Here is a 27,018-nt window from a genome sequence, read left to right as displayed (position 1 = left end):
AGTTTCGAAACTGCACGCGTCTAAAGTTTTAGTATTTTTAATACGCGGTAATAGGCTATTATACGTAAGCCGGACTGTGAGATAGTCGAATTAAGAAAAATTACCTTTTACATAAATTACGATATCTCGAAAACGGAAAGTCGGATCGACAAAAACCAAACACCATTTTAAAGGGGAAGCATTGCCGCTTCTAACAATGGCTCAATTGTTTAGAAAATACTAGTACTTTCGAAACTGCATACGTGTAAAATTTAAGAACACTTTCTCCTTTCATCTTTGCTATATATTTCCTGTTTACATCTGAAGATAACTAAATTTTTATCAAAACAGATAACATATTTTTCTAAGAAAATTAACAATAAGAATAGAAGCGAATATTGACAAATTCATTGTGCGTATACTACAAAATGGTCATAAAGTTAAATGGAGCTAAAATATCATTGTATGTTAAAAATTCTAAACGAAATTTTTAAAACTGACATTTAACCGATTGTTAATATATTCAGAACATTGATCTACCAAAAGTTGAATTTGAGGCATAAAATAAAAATTGTAGGCCTAACCATTTCGAGACTGTTTGAGACTCAAGTAAAAACATTATTTTTCCTATTTTTATATTACATATTTTTGTTGTTATTGCATATAATACACTGCATGTGTATCAAGCCTGAATAAACTTTATAAAACTATAACTTTACACTGAAGTAAAAAAGAATCGGTCTTTTTTTTATTTGATCTTATAACAAATAAATTCATCACCTAAGGTATTAAAGACGTGTACTGCCTCTGTTATTTTCTTTAAAAAAGTGAAAAGGGTTGAGAGACCCGTGGGAAACATTAAAAGGCGGAATAAATGAAACAGGAATACTATAAAAGCGAGCTTTAACGCGAATATCGCAGGCCATTTAGCGGGAAAGTCAGTAAAGCGTTGATCAAGTGGTAGTTCAGTGCTATGAATTTCGACGACAGTCGAACCGGCCTTAAGCCGCACAGAGTAATGTTGGCATTAAGCGTCTGTGTGTGGTTGGCCGTGTCAGAACGTATTCCACGTGGACGCATATGGGATATTCAACCAGCATGATGAGGCACCTGCACGCCACATCATTTCGTAGCTGGTGCTTAAGGATACGTCTGGTGTATCCTCAAACCGATGGCTCGCTCGTGAGGATTTTCTGGCGTGGCTCGGTGTCGTGGGTTCACCTGATCCCTACCCCGACGGATTTGTACTTTGGGGAAGCGACGGTTCAGAATAAAAAAATAAAAGATACGGCAGTAGAAACGACGGGGGAAAGAAAACGACAGCCTGGAAGAGGTCTGTCGCAATATTTCGCCCGTTCTTGAGATTGCGAACAGAATCGAATTTGTGGAGTTTGTACGCATCGGTCTGGAAAGATTCCTTGCATTGTCGTCGAAGCAACTTTTAAAGATTGGTTCGCTTCTCTTCTATGAATATTCAAGCTGGGTAATATATCTAGTTTTTTCTCGTTACTTTCGAACTTAATGCATCCACAATACACAAATTACAGGAAAATTGGTCATTCGAAAAATCGTGGTCTTATAATTTCCACAATTTTGGCTCATAGCAGGTCGATTGTTTGAAGGAATGGTAACACTCGAAAGTGTAATTATATTTTCTATCGTTTCTGTGGATTAAGAAAATAAGGAAGAAACAATATTCTTCAAGAAAGTATAGAAGAGACTTGATTTTAGTTTTTCAGTTTTATTTTCAGTTTATTTAAATGTCTAAAACAAAGTGTAAAATACTTCGTAATTGGAAACGGTAGTATATATGTTGTCTGTTGAAATGTGACGGGTTTTTGATTTTATTTATTTATCTTTGAACGATCATTTTTCGATATAGCTGTACCAAATTCCATCAACCATTCAATGGATCTCAAAGTCGGTCTTTTAGACTGCGAGAACTTTGGCAACTGAAATGTTCTTCTTATTGTAATTTGTCCGACGTCTAGAATTCTTCGAAATCCACGTAATCCAAAGTGGTTTAGTAAACTTCTACGGATTTCGCTGCTGCGGACTTTAATACAGATTATGTCTATTCAAAGTAACTAGCAAAGTGAACAAAGTATCCGGTACCGTTTCAGACGAGATTACTTTAAAGCAGTCGGTTTCTTTGTACTTGTTATGTATTATATATATCCAACAGATGGAAATCTAACACAGACTAATGTTTCGTGTTATTTTATTCTAGATTAGCCTTAGTTCTAATTTAACCCTGTAATTTTAGTTGAAAGCAAATCTAGACCCAACACAGAGCTTATGACAAAACTCAGTCTAAATTAAATCCTATAACTTAAATCTGATTTAGTTCTTTCTATTTAATTTGAAATTGATTTCTCGTCGAATAATATGTTTTAAATGTAACTTGTTTCCCTGATGAGGAACCAGAACCAGGTTCGATACGTCGGTTAATATTCAATTAAACTTGATTCAGTCCTAGCATTGAGCCGATGGAGATCTAATCCAAATTACATTCAACCTAATCTAGATGTTACCCAGCTTTGTACTGCATAATAAGTACAGCAAGATACTTGCGATTGTGTAGATAAATAGGAAGCTACTAGATTCTGTCTCCTAAAAACAAAACTGAAAATTCACATTTGAAAGTATTTTATAATCTTTCGTCACTTTCTTCAAGAATATTCTTTCAAAGATTATTAAAGATATTTAAAATATAATTAAACTTTTAAGCGTTATCATTGTCGACTTTTTACATCAGATATGTAAAATGGCTCAAATCTTGGAAACCATAAGACCACGATTTTTTGAATGGCCAATCTTTTTATAATGCGTGACTTCTATAGTTGCTATCCTCATACAATATAACAATGGAGTCGTAGCTACTTTTATCTCAGACATTTGCATTCGGTTCTACTATTTTAGCAAACACTTTGCATGTCTTTCCTCATCGATACTCGATTCGTTTTCCCCGCAAAAGTCCTCCAATTATTTCGAGCACCGGAACCTTCGTCTCCACACTCCGTAAACATTTACAGAACCGGCCCTCGAGAAGTTATAGGATTTGTATCCGACGAGAAATCGATAGGACTTACACAGGGGAACCTAACGCACGCGACATCGAAGAAATAGCTTTCGGCGTATCGGTTAGTAATTTTAAAGTCCCCGTTGTGCCTCTCGAATCTGAATTTTCGAGTAGCTCATTACTCTATTCGGTTAATGGCTCTCGCGACAAACTCTAATTGATTATTTTCGGCGCGCTGTACTACAAACGTCTCTTCGCCGTTCGTCGCTGGCCAATACGTTTGATCGAACGGAACTTCGATTCTCGAGAATCTCGTGGAAACTCGCGTAGCAATTATAGGGATCGTCGAGGATATTTTCTTCGAAAACTTTTATCGATACGCGTACCCGCCAATTACTGTTAAGCTCCCCCACCCCTTTCCCCCTTCCCGAACAGCGTCGATACGTCTTAGCGCATCGCGATTCCCGTGCATTCGAAAGGCGCCTCGAATGCTCCTACGGTGCTCTCCAACTACCGCAACCAGCGTCTTGAAAATTTGTGGTAATGTGCCGCGGCGTAGTCGCTTTAATGGAATCACGCCGCGTTCCGTATGTTCCGCGCACATCGTCGGGGAATTGCAGTTTGACTTTACCGGATTCGAGATGTTTTGCTGACGTTAACTTCGCGATACACTTCTCGAACTCTACGCTCTGCAATCGGATTTTCGACCGTTGACCAACGCGGCGAAACGTGCGGAATTTTTAAACTCCGTCGACTGCAAAAAGAAAAGCAACCCGCAAAATTTTTCATCATTGATTAAATCTCAAATTTCTTCTTTACGAACAACCAAACTTATAAAAGTATAGGTAGCGTATAATTCGAATTTCTATCTGTACTCGATGCAATTATAACAATGATTCTTAAAATGAACGTTCCATGGTTGGCACGTTCACTTTACGTTCAGTCCTTCTTGAAAGGATTAAAATGATATTTCTCTTCCGGGGAAATCCATATATACGTATTGGTAAAAATTTATGAATTATATAACATGGAAACAATTTTATTATAATTATTTATTTTAATTTAGTCGGAATTTAATTCATCCGATGATACACGTTCCATCATATGCTATTGTATTATATTTTCAAGGACCCCTAGTGACGAAACAAACTTCTATTTAGATTTCACTCTTTCATCTATTTCCTACAAACATATGTTTTTGCATAAACATCCGCAGTCTAAGCATTACAGTAACCAGTTTTATTCCACGGGTCGATGCATCGAACGAAGTTGGTTTAAAAATGGCCGTCGTGCAATTAAGAGGAACGAAGAAAGGTGCTCGCGATGGAACTTCGAAAGGAATCCAAGAAACAGGAGTCTCGTTTTTGCGCCGTAGAGAAATTCTATCCTGAAAAACATTAAATCCGGGATACACAACTGTAGTCGGATATAAATTCGGTACGGGATCGTGGAAACGCATGTGCAGAGCGTGTGTTCGACCATTTTCAACCGGCGACGGTCTGTCGGTGCATACAGTTGCAGTTCACCATATAGCTAATTAGGTTAATGGAGCGATACCGTGCTGTATGTTTGCCGAACGCTAGGTGTTAACTATCAGGCACAATGTTATTCCGAAGCAAGCATTTTTTAAGCTATCGACGGCATCTGTTTTAATAAAGCGATCAGAATTTTTTCGCGACCATAACGGAATCGTGTCGTCGCGAGCAGGGTACGCGTAAGTAAACTGGCAAACGTTAAATAATTAACATCGATTCGACGCATGTCGGGACTTAATTGAAACGAATAAATTGCGCGTTACGTTATAATCTGAATATTTCATTTCATTCCATTGTCGGGATCGTTGCATTCCGTTTTCAGCGCCCGGAATACATCGTTGCATTGTTGAAATACAAAAAGAGAAATTAAGGGGATAACCTAATTTGCTTTGAATCTTTTATTTCGAAACGTGTATTCCTTTTTCCCGACGCAAATGCGCTTTTCGTAATCCCTGTTGCGAAACGTACTTTTATTTCTAACGTTCTTTGAATATTTTTATTATTACGATTCATATCAGTTCGCACAATTCAGAAATTGAAGATAAAATTGCCCTTTGGTCAGAAATGGCAATATAATATATGATATTTACAGAATTAAGTATGCGATGTATAGACTTTTTCTCTTATTATTTTAATATTCTTATATTATTACAAAATAAAATAAAGTTCTATAAAAGTACTCTATAGAAAGATAACATGTAAGAATGTCAAAAAGAATTTTTCTATTATTTTTCAACAAATTTTCACGTTTATAGGGAGGATTTCAGACGAAGAATGTTTGCTTTTATTGCACCTATGAAATTCCGGATTAGTTTTTTCGTGCCCCGTTGATTAACGATGACCTTCCTCTCAGATATCGTGTATATTAGCAAATTTCCGATTTCGTTTTAGGTATCTTTAGGGTGGAACGCGCATACGTCGAAGTGCACAACTATGCCGCCTCGCTGACTTCCTCTTCGCCCCTGTTCCTCGCGTTTCCGCCATCCGGGCGGCCATCCTTGGCCTCCGAAATTAGAAAACTTTTTATGTATGCCAATTTTTAACCTCCGCGCCCTCTTCAGTGGTAATTACTTTTTAAGCTTCTCTTTTGCATATTATCCGCGCGGTTCCTGGCCGGCGGGCACTAATTTCGAATTTGTATTGCTCGTGAAATTACTACCACGCAATTTATCTCATTCCTCGCGCCGATCTGTCAGCGCCGTTACGTCGTTTTCACGCTCTGACTTTGTAGAAAAATCTTATACAAACGATAGACGACGTTCGTTCGATTGAATTCCATTCCAAAATTCAAAATATATTTCTTCATCGACGAATGGAGAATGAAAAGTTACTTTTCATACCTCGTTCGTGGAGTGCACATTTTTATCTGGAGCCCTAATTTATTAAGTAAAATTAGTGAAAGCCCTAATTTATTAAGCAAACCAAGTAAGAATTTCGCCTGCATTGTGCAACTATAGTGCAAGTTACAGCAAGAGAATGAAGTCTCGGTGTTAAAAAAGTTGAAGTCGAATTTTAAAAAATAACTACCGTTCACTTATCTGATCGAAAATGTCTCGCAGTTATCCAAGCATTGCAATACAGTGGAGTTTCGATTTCCAAACAAAGAAGTATTAAAACAAAGAAGTATTCCAAACAAAGAAGTTACAGACGCATGCATCCAGCAGAGACGTCGGTACTAAACAGTTGACGAATAAAGCGTAGGAATTTCATATATTTTATTTTTACATTAGCTATGGTTATATTGCATTACTACATTAGTTATGGTTGTGTTTATTAAAAATCAAACACAAATTTTTAAGAAAAATCGACAGGGAGTAGGCACAGAAATTTTTCGTCGAAAAAAAAAATTTCAAATCGTTCTGGAAAAATTATTTTCGGTTGCGGGTCTTGATTACAATAATTTTTGGTGAATAGACATACACTCGAAATCCTATCCACTTTCGAGAAAAAAATTCAAGTAGGTGTGAAATTTATCGACAAAAAAAAAAAATTTTAAATAACTCTAAAAAAATTATTTTCAGTTGCAAGGGTTAATTACAATCATTTTTGGTCATTAGACATACCCCCGAATTCCTACGCATTTTCGAAAAAAAAATTCCTCATCGAAAATATAATTTCTGGTCAGAAATGTTTGCCCGAAATTTCATGCAAATCTTTAAAACATCATAACTCCCTAACGGATTGGACGATTTTGATGTTTAAAAAAGCAAACTACGCGTATTTTGATGGAGAATGTGTAGAAATCCCAAAAATATTCGAAAAGTTGGTCCTTGACCCCGTAAAATGGGGAAAACCCCATAAAAATGGTCCAATTTTCAAACAGTCATAACTTCTACAATAATGAATATATTTCAATGAAACTTTTTTCTGAGGTAGAGCCCATGAGTACCTACAAAAAAGTATTAGACAACTTTTCTGTAGGGCGTCAAACAAAATTACGAAAAATGAAAAACGAATTTTTAAGAAAAATCGACAGGGGGTAGGTGCCTAAATTTTTTGACGAAAAAAAAAATTTTCAAATCGTTCTAAAAAAATTATTTGTGGTTGTGGGGGTCAATTACAATCATTTTTGGTGAATAAACATACCCCCGAAATCCTACCCAGTTTCGAGAAAAAAATTCGAGTAGGTGTGAAATTTTTCGACAAGATTAAAAAATTTTAAATCGTTCTAAAAAAATTATTTTCAGTTGCAAGGGTCAATTTCAATCATTTTTGGTGAATAAACATACCCTCGAAATCCTACGCACTTTCGAGGAAAAAATTCATAACCGATAATGTGTGGTCATAATTGTTTCTGTAATTTCATTTTCTGTCTCACTTCCTCTTGTGTTTGTTTCTGTAATCTGTTGGTAGTGATGCAAATGACACAAAAATGGTAATGGGGCGTTAGGGTACCAGAAAAATGGGCGCAAAACGTACATTGGATGTAAGATTTACTCGTATATCTCGTTTGTGATTATATTTCTTGTTTTTATCATCTCATATATTGGTGTAGTCCAATTATAGAATTTTACTGTATATAGAATTCGCAAATACACAGATTTGGAATATCACGTTAACAGCTGCGTTCGGGTCTGTTTGGTCCCCACTCTAGACGTAAGCGCTCGCTTCTTCGGAACCTGACACGCCTTGTCTTGTATTTACATTAGAGCAATAACGAAACGAACAGGGCTCAGAGGACACATTCCTCAACAGTATTCTGCGAGATCTTCAAATGTCGAGTCGTATTCTGGGCTCTGTTCAGATTGGGATCATCGTTATTTGAGCGTGTTGTAAAATTTTGCAATTATTCCATAACATTACAGTGTCTATGACGAAAGAACAATCGTCGGCAAATAAAAAAGATTTTCGCGAGCTGATAGAGAGTGAAATTTCATCCGATGAAAAATGTAACCAAGAACCAGAAGATTATCAAAGTGATTAATATCCATATATGAAGAATCCAACGAAACTCGGACAATAGAAATCAATAAAAATAATCATTTACATATAATTTTACGTGAGCTTACGTTGGGGTCAGATCGGACCCCGTGCCGTCCGAGTGTTAATAACGAATATTCTCGGTTGAAGCCTTGGCCATATTTGTTTTCCTTCTCCGTTGACACGTCCCATTCTCTGTTTTCATTCCTCTTACAAAAACATTTGGATTAAAGTCCAGCGTGCCTCCGTCTCGCGACTATTTTTTGCCTCGGTCCCGCGGGAGGCGCGTTTCACTCGTGATTACGTAATTTTTCTTCGCGAGGCGGACGGTGTTCCGTTCGTACCGCGAAAACGCGTGGGTTTTTTTTTCGTCGCGATCTTTCGTCGGTATTTTCTACCAGCAGAAATACAATCTTCTAATTTGCATAGTAAATTAGCCCGCTACAGCGTAAAGTTTCGAGGACTTCGGACCGCGTCCTAAGGACGTCGTTTGCAAGCTGTTTGCGCTCGCGGTTGCATCCGTAGTCTACGACAGTGGTCACTGAAGAGAGTATCGTTCCTTTTTCCTCGAGGAAAACTCGAAAGTAGACGGTCGTTGAGACGTACCTTTTCCACGACAAAATTTTCCACCGTACGTTCTCCCATTAACCCTCGCGTCGGTGGTCTCGAACTTTCAAAAAGTTTTTACGGTCTTAAAATATCGCAGAACCGCCTTTAGCATTCTACGGACAATTCTACAGTAATTCACAAAATAAAAACATGTAGCAGTGCTACCAGTACCGATGCTTCAAATTTATTTTATGGTAAGAACGAAATGATAACATACGAAGCATTAAAAATATATTTGATTCAATAGTAACTTTTACACATTGTACTTAATTAATAATGAGGCGAACATTTATTTTTTTTTATCTGAATTATTCCGTTCAGCGATGATTTAACTACAGAGATCGTTAATACTAAATTTTTCTGATCGTCAATTTTTCAAATTCCATATTTAAAGCTACAGAACTCGTGAATATTATTTGCTTGCAATTTATATTGAATTTCATTGATGTAGTGATATGAATCTATATACTAATCAAAAATATAAAAGTAAAATAGAGATATATGCAATAAATGTCTTCTTCATATTATTCCTCACATTTTATTATTATTATTCTACGAAATATAAGATACTCAGTGAAGTTCTTGTCAATTTTTGTCGTTCACAGTTTTAAGGATTTTCAATTTACATTGTTATATAGTTACGCTCGGGGAACCTCAAGCGAGACTCGATATTATAAAGGTTTTAACTCGTTCTAGTTATCTCAGGAATTTTCCGCTTTATTTGTGAACGGAAAAACGATAATCGAAGAGGAACTGTTCGCTGGTCCGATCGGCAGGACCTGTTGGAAAGAACTTTCGCTCCCTTTGAAATTGTTGCCGGCATCGAATCGCTGAGCTATCGAACTATAGGCGAATGGCGGCGTTTCGTGTTCGCGAACACAACTGCTTCCGTGTCATTTCGCGTCAGCAACCGCGGACCGACTATTACGAAACCGGAAATGGCTAGTTGCGGACGCGACTTCTACACTGTCCGTGATTTTTCATCGACCCGTCAGTTGCATCTTGGAACGGAAACGTTTCGATACGTCGACCGAAGCTTGAAAGTCCGTTTACAAGATCAGTATCCGCTGTGCTCGCGTTGTCTGCACTATGTCTTATAATGGTGAAAAGGCGTCAACATGTCCCCTTAGCAAAGACGCTGCTAACGATTATCGACAAGTTATCGATACTTTGTTGTTTGTTACCGATATATTGATGGGACGTAGAGAACCGGAGAATGCAACACATAGTAAATTCATCGGATCTGATCGTTCCTATTAGAATTTATTACAGGAAAATCTGTCCTGTTTTAAACAACAATTTTTCATTTGAAACGGATGTTACTAAAATATTTTATTTTACTTGCTTTTGATGTCTTGTCTTGGGTATTTATTGTGCCAAACATTTAAAAATTATTTTATATACTAAATGGATCTGATCATTTCTATTAGAATTTATTACAGGGAAATCTGTCCTGTTTCAAACAATAATCTTTCACTGGAAACGGATGTTACTAATACATTTTATTTTATTTGCTTTTGATATTTCGCCGTGAGTATTGATCGTGACGAAAATTTAAAAATTATTTTGTATACTAAATGCTGCCCAGAACTGGGCTAAATGTATATGGCAAATGCGTTGTAACGATTTATTCACAGAAAGTAGAAATGAAACATTTTACAGTAAAATAAGGTAATGCTTTAAAAACCTATATCCCCATCTTAATTTGCATTTTTCTAGCCTGATAAGCAAATGTTCAGTCACTTATGAACAAGCAGTGTACTTCAAACATTTTTAATTAACCGTTCAACGTTTGACTTTGAGATCCTACTGAGTGTTATTCAACTGGAAGGAAAACATGAAAAAGAAAAAACAAACGTAAACAGAATTTGTACTCAACAGTAAAGCTCATTTCAATTTAGAAACGGTTACATAAGAAAAACTATTCAGCGTTTATAGCACGCATGACACATTCGTTGAAAGTGTTCGACGCGAAAAGGGTTAATTAGGAATATATTGAAACCACTTCGATCCTTTTTACTTGGCATTTCAAAGCTACAAGTCGTCATTTATGCTTTCGAATCTGTTCTCTTTTATATATCAAAACTTTAATGCGATCTTTAAACTTGTATTTGAAATTTAATTCAGGTTTCAATAAACGTAATTAAATTAACAAACCATAATATATATGTGAATTGTAATAATTACAATGTGCAGTATTTTTTTTATTTATTTCATCTTCTCAGCTAATTAATCGAAATTTTGAGCAAAAAATATTTTTATATGAAAATTTCTCGATTTTTCATGTTGCAGTAGTGCTAAATTATTTGTAATTAAATAGTATACTTTTCAGTGATTTCAATGTTTAAATCATTGACGTATAGTTATTATTACAATTTCTTTTTTATTTTTAGAAGACGATAGAAATATCGAATTCGTTCGACTTTTCGCCTAGTCTTTGGCTCTTTTCTGCTCCACTTGGATTCCTAATAAACGTCTTCGGGACACGATACTGTAGTTTTTCGACTCCCATTTTTCTGGAATCATTGAAATGGTAGCCGGTTCGCAATTAGTCGATCGAGCTCGAGGCGAACATAACCCGAGCAATTACGGTTTTGTGTTTTACGTTTTCTTCTTTCCCATTTCGCTGTCGACTTGGATGCTTCGAATGGCAATTCATCTAGAGTGCCCTGTTACTCTCTTGCCTCTTCTCTCGTTCTACCCGTTGAAATTAGAACGCGCAGTGACATTAATAACCCCGATTTCATCACGTGAATTCGAAACGGAAAGATATTCTCAGCGTTGACCGACTTCTGGACCGTGAACTTTCTGGGGAAAATAGAAATGCAAAAGCAAGTGTACTCATGACGATGCCGTGCAAGATATAAAGGGTAACTAGAATGGGGCACAACAAAGCGGAAAACTTGATAAGTAAAAGTAACTGGGTGTCTGTATCTCGATCGTTTACTGTGCGTTTGCTTTTCAAGAAAGCGGTCCCTCGCTAATGTTCGCTAGTTCGCCACTCTTTCCCTCGATATCGTTCGCGGAGTCGTCTGTAACAATGACGCAACAACGAATCGTCGGTAGAACAAAAGTAAAATTTTTATATTTTCCAATTTGTAACTGTGAAATTATTTCAATCGAATTACTGAGCTTTTTTTAATCGAAACGACACCAAACAAGGCCATCTTTGCTTTTTGCGGGGGTAAGAATTAGAAAAGGAATGCAAAATTAGTGACAAATCTGTGAGACTGATTTTATTTATGAGTCGAATTACATACGATCGAAATTTGATCGTTAAAAATCTTGTGATATTTTTTATCAACAGCCATCTAACGTAATTTCATTTTTTTTGTTTCAGGTAAGTCCAGCACATGTAAAACGCAAGATATTATCGTGAAAGTGGACTGGAAAAAGTCATTGATTGTGTAAGTTTTTGTTATAAGCAATGATCGTTTCTATGGCCCTCTTGACTAATCATGCAACCAAATTGATAAGAGAAATTCTAGCCATTTATAAATTTGGTGGTTGAGTGTGCCTGACTTTCGACCGGTTATTAATCGCACAAATACTAATGCAACAAAAAAATGCATACAATCTTTTTTGTAGAAAATTTAATTGTCTTCAATTTTGCATATAACTATTTTTGTCGTAAAATTGAAGGAAGGCCGATGAATTAGCGAAAAACTGATGTTTCGTGCCTTCATCCCACCTCTTCTAGAGACGTCGATCCCATTTGAACGAAAAATTAAAAAATTTTTTAAAAATGGTGAAAAATTTCAACAAATTTCACAAGATGGCGTCTGTTGTGACATTTTTAATTCATTTTGACATTGGGTTCGCAATCATCGGCCGCAAAAATCTAAAAATATTATTCGCTGTAAGCAATCGTGCAAATTTTTACTTTTGGCCACTTGCTCCTGTATCTTGGCCTACTGTGCAGCGGTACAACAGGTCCGGCGGCACAGTAAGGCAGTAATTAACGCGATGGAGTCGGTAAAGATCCAACCAAATCGCGGCAGTTTCCGACGAGCCGCATAAACAGGTATAAAGAAGGGTGAAAAAACTGAGACAAAAGTCGGTTACGAGCGAGCAAAGGCACTTGCGGGGGTGGTTCGTGTAACAACGTAACGCGTGAAGTGCGCGAAACGTCGTTAACGACAGTTTAAGCTCGGCGCGGAATAATGGATCGTACCGGTTGTTCTGTTTAACGATATCCAGCTAATATCTTGGCAACCGTGTCGTTCCATAGCCTTTGGTATAAATAAAAAAATCCAATTTTCCTCCACTTTGCCTCTTAAGAACCATCTGGTGTACAGTCTGCGAAAGCAGTAATAGATTTCTTTGCTTCTGCTTCGTCACGCGTGTAAGGCGCCGGATGAAATATAGTGTGAAAGTAAAACGGAATAGGCGCGCGAACAACCAAAGGGAAGTCGATCGAAGGAATGTGAAATTGCTTTGCCGCGAGTCGATCGATTTTTCTTTACGATCAACAAACCCATCTTCAGAAAGTTAATTGTTTTTTTTTAAGCGCGGTTGTAATTTAAAACACGAAAGAAAGAATGGCTGCTGATGTAATAGAAAATTTTTTAACAGAATAGAAATTCTGCTCTCGATATGCATTTATTTCATAAGATTATTTACAGTTTTAGTTTTTTATCGACGTTTTTATAATAAAGGAAACTCACCCTTTTTTTATTTTGTTAAATAGTGGAGAAAATTATTTTGATAGATAATTCTATGGTATTTTAAAATGTTATTTTTTAAAATCAGGACAGTTGTGTAAGAAAGACTAATTGGGGGCTCTGATTTCGATCACGTTCCTTTATAACTTCAAAAAGGATAACGATCTTTAGGTTAAAGATGTAGTGAGAATTTTTGAGTAGCTACGGAGGAAATCGAATTGTAGAAGGTTCAATAATCAAAGCTAATTTATTACCATTTTGCAATCCAGAGGTTTCGTTTTTTGAATACGGATCGTTATTCAAATTGTCCTCCATCTTGTCGCGACTTTGACGTGTCTCTAATTACAATATTTTGACGACGCCACGTTTCCCGAGAAAATTCGTCGCACAATTACAGTTGCTTATGATTTTCGATTCTAGTAACGAGGCAGCACGAGGAGTCGACGATGACTGGTGGGGCGGGGGGCGGAGGGGGGGGGGGATGGATTTTAATGCCGAAATTTCGTGAGTTCGTAATAAACGTTTGAAAGGGCCCTCGTACAAACGGGAACACGTTCTCCTCTACTTGATGAGTGTGTTCCACGCGCGATCGTTATCTCTTGCAAAGTGGTAACGTTTTGTTTTTAAATTTTTCCCAATTACAACGGGCGCGCTTTTCGAGCGTGCTCGACAGTTTGTCGAGTTTTAACGATCCAGCATGGGAAATTAACTTCGTTATTATTAGTGCGAACTTCGCTTGGACGTCACGCGTTACTTACTTCACGGTTTGAAGACCACGCGGATGGAAATTGTTTACGAATCGTTCGATCGTTTCTAAATTACCTCGCCACTCGACGGTTCCTTTTTTAATCCTTAAATGTTTCGAACCACTGATTCGTAAGTGGAACGTTTATATTCCTTCCAAAGACACTTGAAAACGAATCGTTACTGTATGAGCCATGTAACTCCTGCAACAAGAAACTTGAATTAAATTTTAATGGAATTCTTGTAAGAAATTTAGTTATCAACGAACAGAAAATTGGAGAAGTATTTAATCGATTGTTCATTTTAAGAATCATCACTGTGCAAATCTGCACAGGCTGGCGAAATCTGTGATATATGAAAATCGATAAATATTGGATAGTTTCGGAATGTTATGAACGTTTAGTTCGATGACTATAATTTGATTTTTGATAAAACTTTTAAAAGGATTTGAGTAAAGTTGAATTTGAAGCGCGATACCTGTGCAAGAATTAGTACCGTCGTCCCATGAATATAAAAGATGAAACTAGACCGTTTAGTAAATTTGATTTCGGGGTCGTAGCCGAGAAATGGATAATTTTTTGTTTACGGCGGCTGTAAGTCGCGAATTGGAGAACACAACAAATAGCTTTCAATAAGAAAGTTTCCTTGTAAGGGTGCAGGTGCGCGGAACTTCTGCGGCAGGAGTTTAAGACACCGAGGAAATAAAACTTCTCTCGAGTTTTTAAAACAGTTCCGCGCTTTGTAGCGCTTAAAGGCCGCGCAGCTCGAATTCCTTTTCCCACCCCCCGCCGCCCTTATTTTCATCCACGGAGTCGGCCGTCGGGCGCGATCGACGTAATCCCTTATAATTTTAGACGCTCCGTCCGAGCCACGTTTTCGCGAAATCGGACAGACGCGCGATTATTCGCGAAAGAAAAGAAGAAACGATCTTATTTAAGGATATTTCGGTAAATAACGAAATAGTTTTCATAAACGATGATGATTGTACCTCGAGAGGTCAGTTTTTTAACGTAGAAATTGTTTAACTAGCTAAATTTACGAAATTTGACGTCTGTCAAATGTTATTGGAAATTTAAAAAAATAGAGCACGACTGTACATTATAATGTATCCTAGACAAGACAAATTGTTTGTTCTAAAAATCTACATACTCGTGTAGATCAGTTAGATAAATATAACAAATTGTTTTGCTGTTCCAATGTTCCAATGCATCGTGTGGATATTGTTCAGAAATATTTGTAAATGAAAAACGATCCTTTTCATTTTATAAATTATTGCAGAATATTTCAAAATCATTTCATTTTAACTGTTACGTTTTTAATGTTCAACGTATGATATTTTTTAAATTGCTAATAATAAATTGCCTTCACAAGGTTACGTACAAAGTGTTGAAGTATTAGGGTGAAACAAATCTGCGATTCGCGAATTTTTTATTTCCACTCGCAATTTGATGATTTAAAACATCCCCTCGGAAATTGAAAATTATTATTTCACAAATAACGGGTTTTATCTTCATAAACTTCAAACGTTTTGCATATATTTTCGGGTAAATCAATTTTATAAAGCGAATCAATTAATGATAATTTAAATAATGGAGAATAGGGTAGAGTGGCGGAGGAATGACTGGAAAACGCGAAAACGATTATTCCTTTGAAGCATTGTTATTTACAAACGCAGTCAAACAAATTTGAAAATATTTTGTCATATTCATTACGTACTGGTTAAAGAAAGTTCCAGTTACGTTCTGCTTCTGATAACATAATAAAAACATTCGATACGAATATACATAGCTGGAAATTATAAATTTAACACTTTCTATACTCTGGAAAGTAAATTTTAGCCGTACCAAATCTTAAATTATTTTTACAGTCTCATTAAAATTCCAGAGTTCCATTTACATTTATTTTTTTTAACGCCAAAACTCGAGTGAAAAATCGTGTAACCCGGATTATAGTCGACGCGTTAAATTAGAGTATTGCTCGTCTGAGGGTTTTTTAAAAAAATAACAAACGAATTTAGTTTACCGAATAAATCGGAAATTTTAATTCTTTATTCGCGAATAAAATTTGCCCCTAAGTCTGATAGAAGTTAATTTGGATTCCCCGTCGGGAGCCTGGTGAAATTAAGGTTAATAACGGTCGAAGGGCGGGTAAAAAGTGCGGCTATTTGTCCCCGAGGTCAATAGGAGCGAGAGCTTTGGCGCGTTTCGATGCCATCTAGATATTCCAATACCGTCGACCGAAATAAAATAATGACGAAATCGCATTCAGCACTTTCTTGCTCCGCTCTCTACGTGCTGGCAATATCTGCCCGGCTGGCTGGTCTAACTTATGTTGTTTGAAAATTCCGTGGGATAGTGCTTTCGCTGGTACCTACATTCCTATTATGTCTCCCACGTGATTTTCCCTTTGAGGGTGCACCGTAATGCGCGCGATTTTACCACTTTGCCTCGTTTCACCGTCGAACGTGAGATTGTATCCACGGGTATAAGGGGATCGAAGGCTGGCGCGCTCGGTTACGAGTGATTTTAATTCAATGGAAAACTTATTTCGTCCGATTTCCACCGGTCGTTCCTGAAGAACACACACACACACACACACACAGATACACAAGATACGTACGCGGCCGTTATTTGCGAAATTGCTCCCGCGAAACTGTTTGCAAATTCGATGCGAGTTTTTGCTACCGGGGAAAGAAACAGCGCGCGAAACGACGCTTCTGATTAAACTTTAACACGGATTTCATCGATCCGCCGCAACCATTTATTGACATCAAAGGAAAACCTGGACACGCTGGAAAATAGTGATTTTCAAACTTTTTTACCAAATTTCGTGGCAACTCCCTATCCCCTATTTTAATTAATCCGGAGTTAAATTATTGCAACATTTGGACTTCCGTAGTACGTTATAAAGTTTTTTATTTTGAGACCTCCGACGGTCTGTTTAAAACGAATTTATAAAATACCGAATAATATATACAGAAAGCTTTTTAACGCCGCCACGTTTCTAATTACATGTATTTTGTAAAATACACGTTTCAAGAGAAATATTTCTCGTGGACATAGTTTATAAACGGGAATAAAATTTTAATTACGATTTGTACAATATATTTTCTATTTAACATAATTTTTTTCAAATAGCAGGATACTAGATCCATTTATTTTAATTAATTCAATTTAGAGACGTTGCAGAAACAGAATCAAAAAGATACAAAATTCTAGATTTAATTAATTTTATAGGCAGAACAATTACCCTACATATCAAAAATTACGTATGAAAAGAAAGCAGAAAATCTTCTATTAAAGTGATACAGTGCACGGTTGGAATATTCATGGCGTTTGGATCGATGAAATTGGATAAATAAATGCATTCCGGAACCAAATGCAGTCTTTAATCGTAGTGCACAAAATTCGAGAGAATTTTATATTATTGGCTAAACAAGGTTCCTCTCTTTAACGTGTGGCCCGATTCGATAATTAAGAATTTTCGACGTTGATTGAAGCAAATCGAGTAGCTCTGCAATTTTCATCGCAACGCTGTCAACGGATTTCACGAATAATAGGAATACTTTTCGCGTTAATTCTTCGCGCACCGAACGAAATGGAATAATTCGCGCGTGATCTCGCACAGCCTCCACTCAATAATGACGAACAAATAAAATTATACGTCCGCTTATACATCCAGCGCTCAGATTTATTATTTATTTGCATATTAATAATCGCGGCCGGGGTCGCAGTTCGTCTACTTTTATTAAACAATTTTAATATCTGTGTAAACACGCGCCGCGATATATCATTCGGGTAATACTCTTATCGCGAGCCGTGAAATAGGGAGAATTGGATAGAAGAAGAACATTTTTCACTTCGCGAAATGATATACCGTTTCTGGCGCTAGGAGATCCATCGTCGGGCCTCTTATGCGGGGACAGTCTTCGAATTTCTTCAAATTATTAAATCTGATTTCTCACGACCATTAAAATCATTTTTAACTCTCGATACGCGTCGATCGCCAAACTGGTTGAGTCATTCGTGACCCGCTGATGTTTCGCAGGAAACAAGTAAAAAGTAGATGTATCTTCTTAATGACAGAAAATGCAGAAATTAAATTTTCTGTTTCTTTTTAACATTATATTTTTCTACTATTTCCTATCCTAGTATACACTTACTCATATTAGTACATTATGATGGTGATTCGTTATAAATTGAAATAAAAGGTTGTTTCTGAATTGAAATATTTAAGGACGGTCTATATTATATCTCTCTATCAATTTTGTAATCCATCATTGCTATTCTCGTTAATATTTAGGAAAACAACAAAAATAATTGGAAAAAATTCGTAAGATAACAAGTTTCTTTTCATTTATAGCGAATCATCCTAATAGTGTTACTGGGAGAATAAACTATGTAGAGACAAATAAATTCGTAAAGAATTTGCAAACTATTGTTTACAATTGTTAACCAGTGTTATTAACCAGAGTTCCAAGCAAGGGAAAATATTCGTCCGATACAAATTGTGTATTTAAATTAGTTTCTGTGAATCGATCGAGCTGGTTTGTGTTGTATCTTGTTTCCGCGACATCATCGACGTCCAACGTCTCGACACTCTCGTTCCATACGAGGAAAACAATGTCACCTCGGAACTTTATGGCGTCTTCCAGCGTTACAAACTTCGTGTGCATAAAACGTAACTGCGGTTCGGGAGGAACGGTCGTCGAGCAAACCGAAAAAGCATCAGTTGTAAACAGAAGCAAACATGGTGGGAAACTTGCTTGGGTCAACTGTGATTCGGATTTGGGTATGCCGTCTTGTCAGCAGGAATTCTAAATTGTAGAACTTCGCGGACCGACTTCGTAGCTTTCCAAGAATGCTCGAGTTTCTGATGTAGCCATTAAGAAACTTGAAGCAAACCGAAGCGTCGCTTCGTTTTATTCGAAAATGTTCATTCTAATTTTTCGCCGGTCAACGTCTCGTTTCGATCGCACGACTCAAAGTCTGACGCGAGCTTTCTGTTCAAATCGTGCACAGGTCATTCTGAAAAAATTACAGCAGAAACAATGCATCAAATTTTTTAGTAGCTACAACTACTATCTTTTAAAAAATAATTTTCCGTTCCATCTTTTTCTCGTAATTTTAATTTCGTTCTAACATGTTCGAAAATATTTCTTTTGCTTTTGGATTCTTAAAAGAATTCGTCGATGAGCGTCTAGTTCGTTAAATCGTGTACTCCGTTCGCTATTTATAGCGAGTAATTTTCTTCTTTACGGTTCGAATAGAAATCCTCTTAGAGGGATAAACGAAGTTCCGTTTGTGTTATTTATTCTTTTCAAGTTGGCGCGAAACGTTCGCGAACAGTGACAGCGATAAAGGAGAAATAATTACTTCTGGTATTGTTAAATAACAGCTTTTTTTTTGCTTAACGCTACTCGTGTTCACGTACTATCACTTTATATTCTGTACACAATGCCACTCGGTAATAACAGATCGTTGAGATAACAACGTCTGACAATCGCCTGTACTCGTGACATAGTAATTCCTGACGACAAGCACGAACTGACTATCACGGGATAATAAGTGCATCTGAAATGCTTGCAAGACTAATGTTGGTCGCATGAGTCATAGAAACGTGTAACGAAACGTGTACGAGACGCGTGTATGCGTCTCACTTAGCATCAAGATTATGACCGTTTCCAGAAAATTGCTTAGCCGTTCAACCGGTTCAATTGCAACCTTGGAGTAATATTCGTATTACCGTTTACTGTTATAAAACTGAACGATGGTTGGTAAACAGGAAACGATCGAGCTTCAAAAATAAGTTCGAGTCATCGGGTAATTGGCTGAGTTTTACTTAATATGAAGAAAAGAAGATGCATTTTATTTTATTTGAATGGAGAATAGTCCCACTGGTTACTCAATGTATCATAATAATAGTTTCAAAATTAAAAAATAAGTTACTGTATTGAATTTTATTGCGTTCAAGGAAATATTAAAAAAAATTTTTTTTTTTTAGTTTTAATAGTAACTTATGGCAAGGTAAAAATAACAATGTACAGTGTAACTCTAAAAAATTATAAATCGATCTCACTTAATATAAAGTGAAAAATTTAATCTCTTTTTAATTTTTCCCTGTAACAAAAAATTCTCTACCTTCTTCCTCCCAAGTTAATTAATTTTTATCGTCTACAGCGAATAGATATTTATATTATTAATTTCATTACGATCTTCGTTAACATTTTCTTATACTTTAGATTAAAACTAATTTCTTCGTCTTCGTAGTAATTTTGTAGCAATTAAACGTTTAAATTGATATTGGAAATATTTTTGTTTTTATTGTACACGGAGTGTTTCTTATATCGAGAGTGTATTGCGAAATATGAGAGACACTGTCCGTCCAGACGAATGAATCACGGCATCGCGTAATATTTACGTTCATTCCCGTTGATGATGCGTTCTCCATCATCGTCCGTCGTTTCGTAACGGGATATAACTGCAATTCGTCCGTCCATCTCGGTTAATAAAACTTAAGCGTACGAGCGAATCGTTCTCCAAAGCGAGTCGCAATATTTTTCGCGGGGCGATTGCTTTTGTTCGCTCGACCGGGCTCTCGTCTCGTTTTCGCTTCTGGCATTCGAAACGATCGAGATATCCCGTGGCTTTCGGTCATGTCAACCTTCCGAGGGCGCCCCATTGTCCTGCACCTTTCAGTCTTGGAAATGAAGTAATGGAAGCGCGCCTTGAACTCCCTTTCCATCCCAGCACGACGCTCGTTTTAATCTTTTTTTCTTCCCTCCCCCTCCTCCCTCCTCCTACTTCCTCCCCTTTTCTTTGCTCGTTCTCCGTGTGCCTTCCTTCTCGCCAGCCCCTTTTCTTTTCCCTCGGCAATTACATCGGTTCGAGCAACCGCATTAGAACCCGCCATTACTTCAGCCTCATAACTTCGTATCGCGAACGGTGTAACGTTCCCCGTTTCATATGTTCCGTCTCTATGTGAAAAGTCTCCGGGACGAGCGGGAATTTTTAAAACCCATTACGCCGTCGTTGAAACATTTTCCGCGTCGTCGTCGCCCCGCCGCGGCGTGCAGACATTCTCAAAGAGACAATCTCTCCGAGGTAATAATTATTTAAGACAAAGGGAGAACAGCGTTTTTTCGTATACGTATAAATTTGTGGCACGCTAACCTTTTAATGCACCCTTGTGACATTTATGGTTTATGCGTACACAAACCCAATTAACGAGACAAACGAAGAAATTTCAAATTGCAAACGTTTATGAATTCCTCCGGAGGAAAAGGACAATTTTAATATTCTTTAAAATGACGTCACGAAATTGCAAACGGTTAATACGTGATTTAAGTTTCAACTCTCAATTGATATCGTCTATTTACACCGGTCATTTCTGTACCTTAAAATATACTAGTTGAAAATAAAGAGCACTCTAAAATAAAATAAATGAAATTAAGCTTCAGACCCATCTCCAGTTTTTGCAACATTTTCTATATAATTACCGTTGTCCGTCGATTACGTTTTTTCGCCGGTATTTTCTTTTCCACCGTCGTCATTGGCTACTCGAACCGGAAGAATCGTATTAGAACCGTCTTTCCGGCGGCGTCGTGGGTTTATATCGCGCGCCACTCGAGGTTCGCCCACCTCCTCGTCCCATGGCGGACACTTTTCGGTTCATCTGGTAACATGTTTCCCCGAGCGTGGGCTTAGATATACAATAAAATTGTTCCTCGCGACTTCTTGATCTCTGGACGTACGAGACGCCGGGGCGGGGGTAAAAGGCTTTCTCGGAGATTTCGAGTGGTAATTTATTTCCGGTCGCGAAGACCGTCTGAAGTGTGTGGCGAAGCGCTACAAAAGAAAACTATCTCCCAGAGTTTCGTCGATGTGTGTCGTTTTCTTGGCCCTACCCTCGTCCCGTTTCGTCCCTATGCACCCATCGATCGCCTTATTCGCTCCTCTTCTCGATATACTTTCCCATTTTCGTTTTCTCCTCGAGGATTCTGCGGGGACTTTGTCATCGCAAATTAGGATGAAAAACCTGTCGACTTCCGTACTGGATTATTTGGAATCCTACAAAATTAGACGGATTTCTAGCGCATTCAAAAACGTCTCTATCAACCATTTCTTTACGGTTAACGTGGCCGCCATTTTGCAGCAGATAGGGTCTCACGCGCCTAGTCTTATACTTCTTATTTTTCTATTACTGTTTATATCTCTGTAGTGTTGAATATTTATTTGCTAAATAAATACGACAGAGTTTCGACCTAAGTATGTATTTAATTAATGTAGTTTTAGTTTTAGAAAAAAAAAAAACGAGACGCTCAGAGGGTGCAATAAACGAGTATCCTCAGGTAGTACTGACCATTGCAAGGGAGGGGACTGCATCGATGGATACAAATTTTCATTAAAAGTACATGCATGCAATGCTTATTCTCAACACTTAGTAATTTTGAATTTATTTTAAACGTTAATATACAGTTTGATCGTCGAGTTGTTTAAACACACCAAAGAACGTTTCAATCGTTCGGCCATTGTTTTGTCGGAACAAAAGTTACCAGGACCTTTCGAACGGTATTAAAGTTAGCAATTATGCAACATTAACACGTTTATATATTAACAAAAATCTATAATACTATTTCGGTAAATGTCGTGCTCGATGCGGGCTGATTTTGAGAATTTCGAGAAGATGCGTTAATATTGTTAATAAATAAAGCTTGTTTTTTGATTTATCAATGAACCTAATAAGCGAGGCGAGCGTTAATGATGCCCGCGAGATCTCTTCATTGTTACGTTCATTAATTATTAACATACGAAACGCACCTGTCGACCGGCGAACGGTTTATCGAAACAATGAATTAATTACTTTCTGTCGTGCAATGACAATAGCAATCCCCCCCCCATTCGTTGTGCATTAGGCGACGTATCTGAACTATTATACAAGAGCATAATAGATATTATGTCACCTGGGATATGTCTTTGCATCGTTTGTCGGGCTTCGACGATCGTTTCCCAGTAAATGCGAATATCTTCTGATCTTTTTGTCAAGGGTGATTATTATAGCTCGCTGAATTTCCGTTTCTAGAGGTCACGAAGTCGTACGACGAACAAAGGGAAAACTGCTGGATATTTATTTTATCGTTCAAATATAAATTTAAAATTTTGTGGGTCGAGAATGATTCAGGCACCCGAAACTTCTGTTTTCAATTTTCTGGTGTATGTAAAGAAGCAGAAAAACATAGAAACACGTTATTATATCTTTTTAAATACTTCCTTATAATTTTACTCCCACAAGACACGTAATAATTAATTTATCATCATCATTAACTTTATGATTAAGCATTTTCTGTCCATTTTTCATTCTTGTTTCAAATAAATTGAAACTTGTAAATAAATAAATACAAAATAGTTCTTTAAAAGTAGAACTTTACTTCCATTCGCCTAAACTGATCAAACGCAGGAATTAAATGCATAAAAATGAGCAACAAAAACTCTCGCTGCAATTAATTTCTACACCCAAAATTCCATTCTTTCTCGAACAACTAACTCCGTATCAAATTTTCTCCGTTCGCTATAATGAAAAAAAATTCATCAATTAAGGGCGTTTCTCTTTACACGGATGAGACTTTTGCCTACATAAATCCCTCTCAGCCTTTGTTCCGCTCGTAGACCCAACAAGTACAAGTCTCCGCGTCGTAAATGGCCGTCTAATCGTAAAATAGAGGCGGAAGTCTAATTTTTCTGCCGCCTCCGCCGAGAAGGAACTCGTCGTCCGAGCGGCTATGTCTGCCCGGGAAATACACTTACTCCGCGAAAGTGCTTTTAAAAAGGAATTCATCGGCGAGACATCCTTCTGGAGCCGTCATCTTCCGCGCGACACCCGAGCCGTGTTCGTTTTCGACCTCCGCCATCGTGCTCTTCCTCCCTTTTTCACGAACACGGCCATAAAGAGCGACGCACGCGAATACCAGTGCCAGAATTGACTCTGTAACGAGCGCTGTAATAACAAACGGACAACGACGTAAGTCAAAGGAATGGCTGTTTTACGAGTTTCCGGGACCCAGGTAGGGGCGCGGCGTCGAAGGGCGAGAAAGAAAGGGAAACGACACACGGAAAATTGCGTCGAACTGGAGGGGGAGACTCGGTCACTTACAGTGATCCCTTTCGTCGGTCGAGGGTCTCGAACCATTAAAAGGATATTTCGTATGAATTTTTCGTGCATTAAGAAACCTCGCGAATTCGATAAGACCTGCAAAGGATGGTTATGGGGAATAAATGGTTACTGAAAGTGGGCGGTATTTCTCTTCTTTCCTGTTTCTCTCGACTTTTTCCCTTCGATTAGGTGACGAGGAATCCTCGAATAATACTGGCAAAGTGTCGAATATTTGAACATTTTATAACACGACATTTGAAAATAATAATTTTCTGAAAACTTTTGAAGGATAGAGAGTAAATTTTGCTCTGAGGTTCTTTTAACCCTCTATAGACCCACGTAACTTTCAGGTCACATGATAATATATCGACATTTTACCAAATAATTTTAATGTTTTCACCAGACGAGGTATACGTCTTAATTATACAGGGTGTTCGGCCACCCCTGGGAAAAATTTTAATGGGAGATTCTAGAGGCCAAAATAAAACGAAAATCAAGGATATCAATTTGTTGATTGAGGCTTCATTAAAAAGTTATTAAAAAATAAAATTAAAAAATTTCAAATCATTCACGAAAAAATTATTTTCAATTGCAGGGGTCAAGTACAATCATTTTTAGTCGTTAGACATACCCCCGAAATCCTAACCATTTTCGAGAAAAAAATTCCTTACCGAAAATATAATTTCTGGCCAGAATTGTCTGCCCGAATTTTCATGCGAATATTTAAAACGTCATAACTTCTGAACGGATTGGACGATTTTAATGTTTAAAAAAGCAAACTACGCGTATTTTGATGGAGAATATGTACAAATCGCAAAAATATTCGAAAAGTTGATTCTTAACCCCGCAAAATGAGAAAAACCTCATAAAAATGGTCCAATTTCCAAACAACCATAACTCTTACAATAGCGAATATATTTCAATGAAACTTTTTTCTGAAGTAAAGCTCATGTGTACCTACAAAAAAGTATTAGACAACTTTTCTATAGGACGTCAAACAAAATTACTAAAAATGAAAAACGAATTTTTAAGAAAAATCGACAGGGAGTAGCTGCCTAAATTTTTCGATTAAAGAAAAATATTTCAAATCGTTCTGAAAAAATTATTTTTGGTTGCGGGGGTCAATTACAATCATTTTTGCTTATTACACATATACCCGAAATCCTACCCAGTTTCGAGAAAAAAATTCCTTACCGAAAATATAATGTCTGACCATACCATTGACATGTTTCACTGAAATTTCATGCGAATCTTTAAAATATCATAACTCCTGAACGGATTGGACGATTTTGATATTTAAAAAAGCAAATTACGCGTATTTTGATGGAGAATGTGTAGAAATTGCAAAAATATTCGAAAAGTTGATCCTTGATATCGCAAAATGAGAAAAACCCCATAAAAATGGTCCAATTTTCAAACAGCCATAACTCTTACAATAGCGAATGTATTCCAATGAAACTTTTTTCTGAAGTAGAGCTCATGGGTACCTACAAAAAAGTATTAGGCAACTTTTCTATAGGGCGTTAAGCAAAATTATTAAAAATCAAAAACAAATTTTTAAGAAAAATCGACAGGGGGTAGCTGCCTAAATTTTTCGATGAAATTAAAACATTTCAAATTGTTCTGAAAAAATTATTTTCGGGTGTGGGGGTCAATTACAATCATTTTTGGTCAATAGATATACCCCCGAATTCCTACCTACTTTCGAGAAAAAAATTCAGTACGAGCGGATCTTCTAACGTTAATAACAAAGCCTCCATCGACAAATCATTATCCTTGATTTTCGTCTTATTTTGGCCTCTAGAATCTCCTATTAAATTTTCCCCCAGGGGTGGCTGAACACCCTGTATAACGTCTCTGAGATAACCAATATATCGATGATAGTTAGCAGCATCATCAACCTAATATATCAAAGTAAATGCCTTGCAAGTTTATGATACTTAAAAGAAAAATTCAGCCCATGTAGGGTTAAGCAAATATTAGACGCACAAATAAATCCATAAGTACTGCTCTAGAGAATGTTATTATATTTCATGTTTGGTTGAATAGATACAGGAAAAATCGTAGAGAAATTTCTGTTGTTTCTCTAATTTTTTGAGAGGCGGCAAATCTTTGCAGCGTGTAAATTTTTCAGCAAAGATGAATCATTTTCGAAGCTTCGTTAAAAGATGTTAGACTAATAAAATGATCCGGTCGGTTGAATAAATAATTTCTAATTAAGTCCACGTAAGAGTTTCAGAAAATCGATGTCGAGAAAAGTGGCTTGTAAGGCAGTCTAATGAAACTTGCACGGCGAGTGCAGTTTCTTCGTTAGCAATTATCTCCCGCCTTCGTAATAATCTAGTCTTATGTGTCGACCCACGCGCTTTGAAGTAGGCTCCTGTGATGTGGTACAGATCTTTCACGCAGTATCCCGCAGCGGGTTCAATTTTAATGCTTAATATTTGCATAATAGATAGCTAAGACCTTGTTCCGTCGTGAAATATACAAGTAACGAGGCAAGCTGTGGCTTTCGCGACGAGAACACCACCTCAAACTTCCATTGTTGCTTTCCGTCAAACTCTGTAAATAATGCTCTAGTGTTCCGTGTTCGAATCTGCTTTAAATTATAATCAACCCTTTGTCGGGGATAATATTCTCTCGCTTTTGGTACATCTTCTAAATCTAAATCTCTCTGGTCGGAATTTTTTTAATGATTTTTAACACGTGAGAGTCTTTGCACGTAAAACGAATGTTTTTTTCTACGACTGTAGTTTCCCTCGTAATCAGTTTTAGTGAATTTTTGTCAACGAGAAACGAATTAAATAACTCGTTGGCAAAAATGTAAAATTGAAACTAAAAATATAAAATTAAATTTCTGAAGTGACACCACGAAACTGCACCGAAGCGATTAGCT

At 37.1% G+C, this 27,018-nt stretch overlaps 1 protein-coding gene across 21 annotated transcripts in view; it reads left to right on the top strand.

Moving 5' to 3' along the window:
- Window positions 1-27,018, top strand: part of LOC143343149 (protein muscleblind) — a 562,363-nt gene that overhangs the window by 215,069 nt on the left and 320,276 nt on the right. Inside the window, exon 4 of one of the 21 annotated variants that reach the window (XM_076767731.1) lies at window positions 11,906-12,026. The exons of the other annotated variants lie outside the window; for them this stretch is intronic. Coding sequence (XP_076623846.1) covers window positions 11,906-11,944 — 39 coding nt within the window. The 3' untranslated portion in view covers window positions 11,945-12,026. Of the gene's footprint in view, window positions 1-11,905; window positions 12,027-27,018 lie in introns of those variants that run through there. 21 annotated transcript variants of the gene reach the window in all.

Source organism: Colletes latitarsis, chromosome 7 (assembly GCF_051014445.1).
Source record: "Colletes latitarsis isolate SP2378_abdomen chromosome 7, iyColLati1, whole genome shotgun sequence".
Taxonomy (NCBI): Eukaryota; Metazoa; Arthropoda; class Insecta; order Hymenoptera; family Colletidae; genus Colletes; species Colletes latitarsis.
Note: the sequence above shows the minus strand (reverse complement) of the source record. Positions and strands in the feature narration are given on the sequence as shown.